Source organism: Fukomys damarensis, unplaced genomic scaffold (genome assembly GCF_012274545.1).
Source record: "Fukomys damarensis isolate Sample0158 unplaced genomic scaffold, DMR_v1.0_HiC HiC_scaffold_16, whole genome shotgun sequence".
Taxonomy (NCBI): Eukaryota; Metazoa; Chordata; class Mammalia; order Rodentia; family Bathyergidae; genus Fukomys; species Fukomys damarensis.
In genome coordinates, this window is record NW_022900928.1 from 29,467,078 (window position 1) to 29,480,011 (window position 12,934).

At 35.0% G+C, this 12,934-nt stretch overlaps 1 protein-coding gene across 1 annotated transcript in view; it reads right to left on the minus strand.

Moving 5' to 3' along the window:
• Positions 1–12,917, minus strand: part of Thap12 (THAP domain containing 12) — a gene marked incomplete at its 5' end in the record, with an annotated part of 21,087 nt that extends 8,170 nt beyond the window's left edge. Inside the window, 3 exon segments of the mRNA XM_033763933.1 lie at positions 1,905–2,012; positions 5,557–5,677; positions 12,793–12,917. Coding sequence (XP_033619824.1) covers positions 1,905–2,012; positions 5,557–5,677; positions 12,793–12,917 — 354 coding nt within the window.
• Between the last annotated feature and the right edge of the window lie 17 nt (positions 12,918–12,934).

A 12,934-nucleotide genomic window follows, 5' to 3' on the forward strand; every position in this document is an offset into this window, starting at 1 on the left:
AAAAAAAAAAAAAAAAAAGAACCATAATGTATTTACAAAGTTATCTAAGGAAGAAAGTACACATTCACCTGTAAGAGTTTCAATTAACCCTGATCCTTTAACAAAGTGCTTGGTATGTAGCTCAGCTTAGCATGTGCAAAGCCCTGGTTTCAATCCCCAGGAGCAGCACTACCACTAACATGATTTACAACAACAACAACAAACAAAACCAAAAATCCAAGGTTTTTGTTCCTAAGAGCATTCTCTACAAAGAACCAGTATTTAGTTTTATGAATGATTAGTTATTTCACTGCTATTTTATTGAGTTTAAAAATTAATGGGTAAGACTACTTAATATAATAAAGATGTCTATTCTAGAAGATCTTGACAAAAGTATTCTCCAATTAACATGGAGGAATAAAGGTTTAAAAACAGCCAAGAAAGGTTTGAAAAAGAAAAGTTAAACAATCACTATTTAAAAGTAAGGTTAAACTAGCACTTGGGAGGCAGAGGCAGGAGGATCATCGAAAGTTCGAGGCTAGCTTGGGCTACATAGTGAGTTCAGGGCTAGTCTGAACTACAAAGCAAAACCTTGTCTCAAAAAAAACAGAACAAAAAAGAAAAGAAAAGAAGGCCAAGTTACAAAGCCATGGCAGTAAAGAGTGGTACAGATGTAAACAGATGAATAATCCCATGGAATAGACCCAGAAACAGCCTTGCATTAAACTCAGTATATGAAAGAAGTAGCATTTTATACCAGTGGAAAAGAGGATGAACTAATTAACTATTATGGTTTGGATCATTAAGTCACTGAGGGCATGCTTTTGAGGTGGATACTGGAACCTCAACCCCACCCTGTGCTGCTCTCTTTTTGCTTCCCAAAAAAGCTGTCACAGGTGAGCAGCTTTATTCAATTATGTGCTCCGCACTATGATGTACTGCTTCAATACTGGATCAAAGGCAGAGACATATGACCATGGACTGAAACCTCTGAAACCACAAGGCGAAATAAACCTTTTCTCTTTTTAAGTTTATTTATCTCAAGTATGTGTTACAGTCATGGGATGCTGACTAACCCAACCATGTTGGAAAAACTAGTTTTCTATACAAAGATAAACAAAGTTAAATTCTTGTTGGATACCATATACCAAAGTCCAAATGAATCAAAATTTAAGTATTAAAAGTAAACAGAAGAAAATGCAACTTAATAAATGTTATCTTTAAAAAAGTACAAAACAGATAAACTGATTTGATATATACCAAATATACTATTGTGTTTATCAATAGGTAGAGAAAGAATGTGAATTGTAATAGTGGATGAAGAAGAAAAAGTACTAAAACAATATAAGGGTGTTGCCAGTGGTAAGGAGAACAGAAGTTATGCTGAGTAATTTAATTTTGTTTCCACCTAAGGTTAACCAAAAATAGGTAGGTTTTCATCATCAGAACTGAACAGTATCAAAGGTATATAAAAACATATGTAAGTTATGCCATATTCAAAGGTTTTAAGCCTTTTTCTAAAGTTTGTCAATAATATCAACTTCTACACTTCCCTTTTTATCTCTTTGTGAATTCTGGAACCATGCATCAGCTCCATTTTCCTGCCCAGCAAAGTAAAGGTAGCCCTTCCCCTACCTACTACCATCCAGTCCCAAGAAGGGAATGAGTGAGTAGCCTGTAATCAACAGCATGCTTTGGCCCAAACAAGAATATTAACTGGCTAAATTTGAGGAGGACTTTAAAACCTCAATAATAATAATAAAACAGACTAGCCATTTTATACCCAAGCTACTTAGAATCACAGCATTTACTTCCCATTATGCTACCTTTGAAATAGAGACTTGGATCAATTTTTAACATAAATGTACCTATACTGGATTTCACAGTATTATAAAGAAGTGGGAAATTTAAAAGAACAAACATACCAATTCTTTTATTCGTTTTCTGTGTCTACTATGTGGATTGTTCAAATGACTGGTAAGATCAAATATTGTTGGTATTGCATTATCTCGAAGAACGGTCCTATAAGGACTCTGAAAAAGAAAAATGTGTTAATTCAGAGATGGTCTTTCAGAAAAACTAATCTACACTGATCATTTTTTCAGTCCATTTTCAACTGTAGCTCTAAATTACACAGACTTCAATTTAGGTCAGTCTACTGTTTTGCATTTGCCTTTATGGCAGTTTTAATAGGAAATGAACTGATGGTAGATATTTTGAATTTTGCATATGTATTTCTAATTCAGCCTCCCAGGAACTTAATCTGTCCTTCCACAAGCTCTCTATTTTTTCTTTTTTTGAGACAAGGTCTCGCTATAGTTCAGGCTGGCCTTGAACTCATGGCGATCCTCTTGCTTCTGGCTCCCAAATGCTGGGATTATTATTGTGTGTGCTACCACACCCAGCTGAGCTCAAATCTTTAGGATCCACAGCTCTCCCAAATAACCTACCCTCTTGTGGGTTCTATTAACAATGCTGGCCTTCTTACCTGCTGTTCACTCCACTTTTGTTACTGAGAAACATCAAGGCACAGCAGTAATAATATTGCACTGGACAAAAGAAACCTAAGAACTAGTCCAAACTCTACCAATGACTCACTAATAGACACGAGGTAAATTAGTTTTTCTTTTTGGACTCCAGTTTCCTCTTCTAAATGAAATATTGACTAAATCAACATTTCCCAATATGAAATTATTTACATACTAATGATCATAATGCTTGCCCTTTCAGTTATACCGGCTTATGTAATTTAATACAACCTATTTGTTTTAGTTATCATTGTCTTATGCCAAAAAACTATACGAATAGTATCTCTGATGGGATAGCTATATTTTTAACACGTAATACAAAATTGCTAAGATAAAATCGATTCATATGCCACTTGAAATCATTTCTTACCACAAGTGATATACCTACATTCAGAAACACTAAACCAGGTATTTCTAAATTCCCTTTAGTTTTAATGATCTTATCATTGAAAGATGATCATTTCTACCCTATTTCCTGTTTACCTAATCCAACATAACCAGAAACTGGATCAATATCTAGTAGATGCTAACAATCTTTCACAACCAGCCCAGAGAGTGTCAGAAGAAGTTTTAAGAGAATAACAGATGATTAACTGGTATTATATCCCCCCAGCTAGTCCACAGAAACAGTGACTCATTTCTTCTTGAAGTTGCAATAAAAAAGCAAAACACACTTCATTTAAAAGATGTTATTTTAGGAGCAGTGATCATTTCAAAGCTATTAAAGCACGCCCAAAGAATATGCCAAACAAAAATAGCATCTCCTCTTACTTTTTTCACCCAGGAAGGGGAGGCTGGGAAAATATGAAGGGAAAAACATAACTACAAAGAACACTTGAGTTTTATCCAAAGAGTTGTTAACTAGGGAAGAAGGTCTATTCAGACTTAGCATTTTCTAGTTCAATTCCACGCATCATAGAAAACACAAAGAAGGAATTCTGATTTCTTTCTTTCTTTCTTTCTTTCTTTTTTTTTTTTTGAGATACTAGGGATTAAATCTAAGGCAAGGCCTTTACACTGAGCACAGCCCTAACTCCACTCCTCTACTTTAAAATTTTTTACAATTTTGAGACAGGCTGTCACTAAGTCATTAAGTGGCCCAGACTCCACCTAAACTTGTCATCCTCTTGTCTCAGCCTCCCAGAGTGCTGGGATTACAGGCATGCACCACCATCCCTAGCTAAAATCTTTCTCAATGACACTCAGCTTCTAGTGCTGGGCTAGTGATTCTGGGTCTACTACTACCTTTAATCAGAGGTTGGTTAGAGACACAATTACTAAAGGAAGCACTTTCTATGATATTCTAAGCTTCCCATCTCCCACTGAGCCAAAGTGTCAAAAATAAACAAACATACACAAACACATAGTCAACTCTTCACATCTTAGCAATTATTAAGCAAGGAGAGAGATAAACCATTCTAAGGAACTTAAAAAATATCCTAATTTGCTGTTTTATGGAAAATTAAGCAAAGATAAAAAATAGAATATAAATAAAAACACATGATATTTTATAAATAATTTTAAGCATATGCACCAAAAAGTGTATATCCAATTTTCATAAGAATAATTTTAACTCAGCATCAAGATTTAATCTTTAACTGCTGATATAAGGTTTGAGCAAACAGTACTCATTCTAGCATCGAAGATCACAAAATATTAGGCTTTGGTTGAACTAGTCATGAATGTTTACTGAAATCTTAAATGCCAAACTAAGGAAGCCAAAAACTTTATTAAATACTGCATCTAGATATCAGATAATTCAGTTTTTAACACCTTATCTTTTTTGATATTTAATCTTCACATACTTTTCATATGTGTTGATTTATTCAAGATTTAAGAATCATTTGAAAATTTAAAAAATAACTAACTCATCTTTTCTTTCTATCCTCTGTTTAAACAAGAATACAAGAGTAAACTAGATTTCAAATTTTTCACATTAATTTGGGTGGAAGTATCCAATTAAAACACTGTATTTATTACTGAGATAAAAATGAAAAATGCATATGGCTTATTATTTAGAATAATAATTTGGGATATTTTTACTTAAGGTCAAGAACATAAAAGTGATTTGCCTTTTAAACATATGAAATTTATTTTGGTTGATCATTACTACTCTTTAACAAAGCAAGGCAAAAAAATATCCCTCAAATATTTGTAATTAAATTGTTGAACCGGAATTGGCTCACCTCCCAATGACTTCACAAGTATCTGCTTCAATTAATTTTGAGAAATAAAATAACCCAATCATTCTTTAGTTTTCTGATGCCTCTGCAAAATGTATCTGAAAAAAATATCAAAATAAATTGCTGCATAACAATAGATAGTGTACCTTCATATCAAATTTGTCTACTTCAATATCTGAGATGATAGATTAGTTGTATCTAAATAAGAACACTATATTTAACAAAACTTGGTTCCTTACTAGTTATTAAAATGTTTCACATTTGCTTCATTTCAACCAAATCTGCCCTATTTGTGCCTTTCATGAATCACAGCAATAATAGAATCTTAGATGGTTAAAAATCTCAAAATCTCAGAAATTATCTGATCTAATTTGCTCATTAGAAACTGGGGCCCAGAAAGGGAAAAGTCTGATCATGAAACTGTAAATTACTGATGGAAATTTTTTTCACATTACCTGTACTGGTTTGTTGTTGCATGTAGCACATAAAAATTAAATGTTGGCTGTAAGAGTACATTGAAAAACATGAAAACAAAAGGCTTCATTCCTAGATGAAAAAAGATATCACTCATAAAAAAACTCTAGAGAAAATGCTCCAAATAAAAACACCAATATTATCTTAAACATATACTGTTATATTCATATAGAATTTTCTAGAAACTTAAATGTAGTTATCACTGGTGAGCAGGAATGAAGCATCAGAAATAGGGGGAAGTAAAAGAAAAAATTCAGCATTTTAGGAACAAAATAAATACTATTTAGATGATTTCTTTTCATCTTACAGTGGTGAGACATGGAAACAACTTCCAATTAATAAATATTTACATTATATTCCCAACCAAAGTAACAAACTCTTCTATTACTTACAGTTCTACAGATCATAGAGGTCTCGAAGTGTTTGGCACACAACCGATAATGTTTATTTAGTTGATCAGGTGTTTTATCTTCTAAGTCTGCTCTTCTACAATTCTCCACCCACTTCTGGCATCTACAAGCAAACCAAAAATAAATTATGAAATATGAACTTAACATTTAAATTTTAGCATTTGGTTTTAAGGCAAATATATATGGATTCCTGCTCCTCTCTCCTCAAACACAATTTGAAGAAGTTGCTTAATAGCAAAATGACAGACCTTAAAAATCACTTAGTATAACCTCTTCATTAAAGACATAACAAGTAACTTGCTGAAAGTCATATCCAAAACCAGCAGAAAAAAATTTAAATCTTGGTTTTCCAAGCCCTGGAACCTCCTAGTACCAGAGAAGACTCAACCGTAAGCAATACAAGTAAAAAGTTGAACAAACCATAAGGTCAACAGCATAACTATTTCTACTTAAGCAAATGAAACAACACATAGCTGAAAATTTGCAGGTAGAAGTTCTATAAATAACTAGAATTTCTTGCAGAAGCATGAAGGCTGTACTCATTTGCCTTATTATGAACATGCTTTATTATCTACAATGATACACACAAACTACACTACAAGTTCCAGAAATGTACGGATTGTGTCTACACAATTTAATATACAGAAAATGTTGAAGATATGAACAAGATAGTCCATACACTCTCGGTACTTAAAGATTTGCAGAAAAATATTTTCTCATTAGGATTTTATGTACTATTATAGTTTATTCACACCAGAGAAACTATTCGGTATTTACACATGTGTGACGTATTTATTTCACTTAGGAAAAACAATAATAATGCTTACTAAGCACTTAATATAAACTAGATACTAAGTCCTTTCCAAAGTATTATTCCTCTTATATGCAAGTGACACCAAGGAACAGGAATGATAAGTAATTTCCTAAAGGCCACAACTAGATCTCTCCCACATTCCAAGTTTCTAAGAATAAAAATTCTTCCATGGATAAAAAGTGTCACAAATTTGAAAACATGTTCATGTTATAATTACATAATAACATTTCTTGTATCTTAACACTACCACCCCCACACACTGACACTTCATTCCCTCCACTCTAAATATGTAAAATCACAACATACTGCTTTCAAACCTAAAGTACAATCACACAACTAAATTGTGCAGCACTTCATTCAACCAAGAAGTATAACTCAGTAATGATGCCTAAGTTGTCCACAATTTTTTGCACAGTTGTGTCTTGATTACGAACATTTCCTGTTTCAAAATGCAAGTACTAAATATAAAAACTCTCACTGTAAAATAATTTCGTATCTTGCTATCATTGTTTGTTTTGTAATTCTTAATCTCTGGAGACCTTGCACACAGAAAAGTACTGTATATATTATCACTAAAATAGGCTGAAACAGGTTTCTGATACCAAAAGCAATTCAGATACTAGTCAATGAGGACAGTTCAGGTATGACAGAAGGCACAATTAATTATACCCAGGCCTTTTTACAACAAATATGTAAGATTAAATCTAGTTAAAGACCTCTAATACATTTTTTTCCTAATACATTTTTTAAAAGGAGACATAAGTGAAGAGATACACAAGTTCATGGGTTGGGATAATGAATTCTAAACAAATCAATTTTCCTCAAAATGATTTACAGATTCAGTATGGTCCTAATTCAGTTCATATGCTTTTGAATGTAACACTTGAAATCTGTATCTTACAACTTGAATAGGTCTTTTATCTATGAATGTCTCTAAAATCACAATTTGGTCATTTGGAAAATACTAGTTTAGAGAGTTATACAGACCATATAAAGGATAACACATTTTTATTATACAAAGTAAAAGAATTGTATCAATATCATCAATGATCTCATCAGAAGAGTGCTTGAGAGCTGTCAAGTTTATGGCCCACATAAATTTTCAAAAATTCTAACTCTTCACTTGAATGCTAGAATGTCAGTTTTCCTTGAAATGGCAGGCTCACTTTCATTTATTTCTGAGAAAACATCTACCAAAAACCTAGTTTTGTATAATCATATTTTTAAAATTCTAGAAAACATACATATAGACAAGCAATGATGCCATCATGTTGTGTACCTTGTCCCCAAACTCCATTGAACACTCCTGAGAGGATGGATATGGAAAAGTGAAACAGTATCAGTGTTATCATGCAGACAGTTTGATACTGCAGACTCCCTGAAAGGGTCTTAGGGACTGCTATGGTCTGAATGTCTCTATCCTCTTTTCCTCCCCAAATTCACACGGCAAAACTTAATCCTTGGTGCAACAGTACTAGAAGGGTGGCTATGATTAGGTCACAAAGGCAATGCTTTGTGAATGGGTCCCCCGACTTTTTTTTAACAAAAGAGGCCCAAGAGAGCTTGTCTTTTTCTGCCAGGTGAGGACACAACAAGGAGCCATCTAGGAAGCCGAGAGCCAAGCCCACATCAGACACCAAATCTGCTGTGGTCTTGACCTTGGACTTCCCAACATACAGAACTGTGAGAAATTACTATTATTTATAAATTATCCAATCCAAGGTATTTTGTTTTGAATTTTTGTTGTTTATAAATTACCCAGTCTAAGAAATTTTGTTACAGCAGCCTCAGTGGACTAAATAGGGACTATCCCATGTCTCCAGAAAACTATCACCACCACTTTACCTCTTACAAAGTAAAGAATAGCTCTTAATCAGCCTTGATTAAATTGTAAAAAGATCCCTGGAAAACTTCACAAGCTTATGGTGACTTAAGGCTAAATGCCTGAGGAGAAAGAGCTTCAACTGCCCAACTCACTCTTGTGTGAGCAGTTCATTTAGCTCCACCAGTACTTTCACCTAGTTTGCGGATGAGCGCAGCTGAGAGCTACTTCCAGGTTTCTTGCCAAATCTTTGCATTAGGCAAATAGCACTGCGCAATCAAGATTCAGGCAGTTTTTTTTGTTTTGTTTGGAAGTGGATTTTTAACTTTAATTTCAAGTAATCCACCACTCTGATTTATATTATTTCATTAAAAAACACATTAATGACCTTTCTTCTAAGTCAGTAAGAACTATTATGGTATATAAATTCCAGTGTCCTTTAGTGATTATACTCTTACATTTTTAATTACTTCTAAACAGCTGTTTCTAAAAGTGTGCATGGAATTCAGAAATAATGATGAATGGAAAATGTACTGTTTAATAGCATTAAATATACCTATCTTTACTATTAGTTAACAATGGTAGCTGGGCTTGGTGGCGCATGCCAGTAATCCCAGCATTCAGGATGCTGAGGCAGGAGGATCGCTGTGAGTTCGAGGCCAACCTGGGCTACACAGTGAGTTCAAGGCCAGCCTGAACTACAAAGCGAGACCCTGTCTCAAACAAAACAAAACAAAACACAGTGGCAGTTAACTTTTCAACAATGGCAATATTATCCTTTATCATCCTTTCCTATAACCCATTTATAGGAAAAGTCATAATTAATAACTTTTAAAATACTGTTATTAATTCAGCAAACACCTCTGCAATGACTACTTTATATAAATAACTCTGGGTACAGTGAAAAGAAAACTGTCAAATATAGAACTTAAAAGCATGTAGTATGAGATCAGGTTTGAATAAAAAGTTATCTTGAAGATATTACATTAAATAAGCCAGTTGGATGTGGTGGTAAATGCCTGTAATCCCACCACTTGGGAGACTGAGGCAGGAGGACTGACCAGTTTGAGGCCAGTGTGTGCTACATAGTGAGTTCAAGGCCAGGCTGAATTATATAGTGAGATCCTGTCTCAAAACAACAACAAAAAAAGGTAGACATAAAAGCCAAATATTGTGTGATTCCATTTATGTGAGATGCCTAAGAACAGGCAAATTAAGTAACAGACTGAAAGTTTACAAGAAACTATGGACAGGGACATGGGAAATTACTGCTTCATGATTAGAGTTTTTGCTTGGTATAGTGAAAAAGATTTCAAAATAGTGGTGATAAGTGCACAATGTTATTAATATAACTAATGCCACTGAACTGTGCACTTAAAAATGGTTAAAGTGGGGCTGGGGTGTAGCTCCGTGGCAGAGCGTGCTGCCCAGCATGCTCAAGGCTCTGAGTTTAATCTCTAGCATGACAAAAATAAATATTGTAAATGGTTAAAATGACTAATTTTGTTATATATTATCAAAATTTAAGAAATAATGTAACATCAAAAACCACTGAAATGTACACTTTAAATGGGTGAATTATATGGCATGTGAATTATATCTCAATAAGGATGGTTTAGTAAAGGCTCTTAAGATTCTCCAAGGGGACAATGACTCCCCAAAAGTTTAAAAGCCACTGCAATTGAGGAAATTCCAGCTTTCAAGGGGGACTGAACTAGATCTAAAAATTCCTTCCAAATCTGAGGTGTAAGTCCCAAGAGACCATACCTCCCTGAGTATAATAAAAAGAATGTTCAACTGCCTATGGATAGAAATGACCTGGATCTACTAATCAGTTGTTCCTTGCTCCTTTCCTCCAGGTCCTGGCAACCACCAATCTTTCTGTCTCTATGGACTAACCTATTCCGGATGTTTCATATACTGTAAATGGGGAATCATACAAAATATAATCTTTTGTATCTGACTTCTTTTGTTTAGCATGTTTGAAGTTCATCCATTTTGTAGCATGTTTCAGTATGTGATTCCTTTTTATTTCCTAATAATACTGTTTGTTCACATACATTGTTTATCCATTCATGTACTGACAGACATTTGGATTGTTTCTATCTTTTGACTGTTGTGAGCTGTGATGCTGAGAACATGTAGTGTACATTTATTTTTATTTGAGTAACAGTTTGCAAATCTTTTGGATACATTCCTAGAAATGGAACTGGTGGATGATATGGTAATGTTACGCTTAACTGCTAACTATTGTGGTTTTGATTTGAATTTCCCTAATAATGAGTGTGTTGAACTTTTATACTTATTGGCCATTTGTATCTCTTCTTTGGAATACTTTATCCATTTTCTGAGTTGTCTTTTTGCTGAACTGTAAAAGTTCTTTATATATTTTGGATACAGAAACGGGCCCCCATTAGTTGCATTATTTTCAAATACCTTTTCACTCCACTTTTTGGTAATGTTTTTTGATACCCAAAAGTTTAATTTTGGATGTTCAACTTAACAATTTTGCATTTTATTGCATGTGCTTTTAGTTTCACATCTAAGAATCAGCCAAATCTCATGATGATATATGTTTTTTAAGAGTTTAGTAGTTGTAGTTCTTATATTTAAGTCATTTATCTAAATATTTGCCATTTTGAGCTCATTTCTGTAAATGCTATCAAGATAGACATCTATTCTTGAACATCTAGCAGTACGCTAAAATTTCACACGTCCCAAATCAAAATTTTAACATCTCTCCACCAAAACTGTTCTTCTTAGTCTTTCCCATCTCAATAAGTGCTCAGGTTTAACATCTTGGGAGTCATCATTGACTCCTTTTCTCTCAAGACTGATATCCAAACCATTAGCAAATCCTATTGGATTCACCTTCAAACCTTATTTTAATGCAACAATTTGCCACCTCCACCTCTACTAATCCGGATTAATGAAAAAGCCTATATTTGATCTTTCTGGTTTCTCACTTTTGCTTCCTTTCAATTTAACAAGCACTCATTCAGCACAGTTTGTAATAGCTAAAAGTTGGAAACAGCCCAATTGCCCATCAACTGGGGACTGGATAAAGATGTTTTTTTTCACAAAATGGAGTACTACTCAGCCATAAAGAACAAGAAACTAGAGACATTTATAGTTAAGTGGATGCACATTGAGGCCATACTCTTAAGTGAAATAAGTAGGACACAAGTGTGTAAATATTGAATAGTTTCTCTGGTGTGAGATACTGAAAATGTAAATAAGGACTAATAGGTATAATAGATAATGTGAAATAGGAAGAAAATGTCTACAGTAGTAGGGGAAGTGGGAGGGTTATGGGAAAAGAAAGCAGGGAAAACAAAAAATATGAGAAAAGGGAAAACATGGAAGCAAAATCTTTGTAAATAGGGAAAGGTGGAGGGCGTGAAGGGTGGGCAAGGGAATGGGGAAAAAATAAGAACCAAGATACATCATGTAAAGGTACATGATCCTAATGATGAATATAACTACTATATACCTAAAATGTACCAGTAAACTTAATACTAATAAAAAAGCACAGTCATCCTGTTAAAGTAGAAATCTTCTCTAATCTCCCTTGCTGCCCATAAATTTCACTCAGAATAAATGCGAGTGTTTTTCATAGACTATGATTTCCTGTGCAATCTGTCCCTCCATACACACCCTTTTTAGTACCATCAGCAAGCATTCCCTGCCTTTATACTATTTCCAGAGCCTGAAATGCTCTTCTCCAAGATAGATTGGCTGGATACCTCACTTTAGTTCTCTGCTCAGTGAGGCCTTCTCCGGTCACCCTATTTAAAAGAGCAATTGTGCCTCCCTCATTCCCCTTTGACCTTTGCTTTATTTTTCTCTACGTTATTTATCGCTATATGACACACTACTGTATATATTTTGTCTATTCCCCTAACCTCTGCTAGAATGTAATCTCCTTTGGGGTAGGGATTTTCGATTGTTCATTTTATTACCAGAGCTCAGAACTATTCCTAGCACATAGCAGGTCTTAAGTACTAGTTGAATAATAAGTAACAAATACCTGTCCCCTTTAATGGCTTTATGTGTTTCTACAAGCAATGACACCGTCTTATTCACCTCTAAATTCCCAGCACTTAACATCAGCAACAGACACTTAGTAGGTATGCACTGCTTTTAAATGGGTGAACCAATAAGAGAGCCTTTCAAAACAGTCCTTACTCCATTACTCCCTAAATACAAGTTAGCTTGTGGGCTACTTCAAAGAAGAGGTTTCAAATACCAATTCCCACGCTCTCACGTGCATCCCTTGCAGTCCTCACAATAACCAAGGAAGATAATGAATAACAGTCAAAACCTGAATTTGAACACTGAGCCAAGACAAGTCCGAAGGACGGAATGGTTGTGTCCTGACTTGAGTCAAAGAAGGCGGCCGGACTCCAAACAGTCAGTGACAGGCACTGTCTTGGGGCAGGGGGTGGCCAAGAGAAAGAAGGGCCTCGGTGATCACGACCACAGTCCAAGTACCTCTTTGACAGCTAAGAAAAAACTAAAGCCCAGAGAAGAAAACGAACTGCCTGAGGCTACATAGCAATCAACTAGGGTGAGAGCCCACCTCAAGCCGCCTCTGCCTCGAGCCCCCGCTGGTGCACGTGCTCCACGGTCCCCACCGCTTGCCACCGTCCGAGGCTGGAGCCGACTACAGTACGCGGCGCCCCCAAATCCCTCAGCCGACCGCCGTTAGCGCGCCCAGAGCC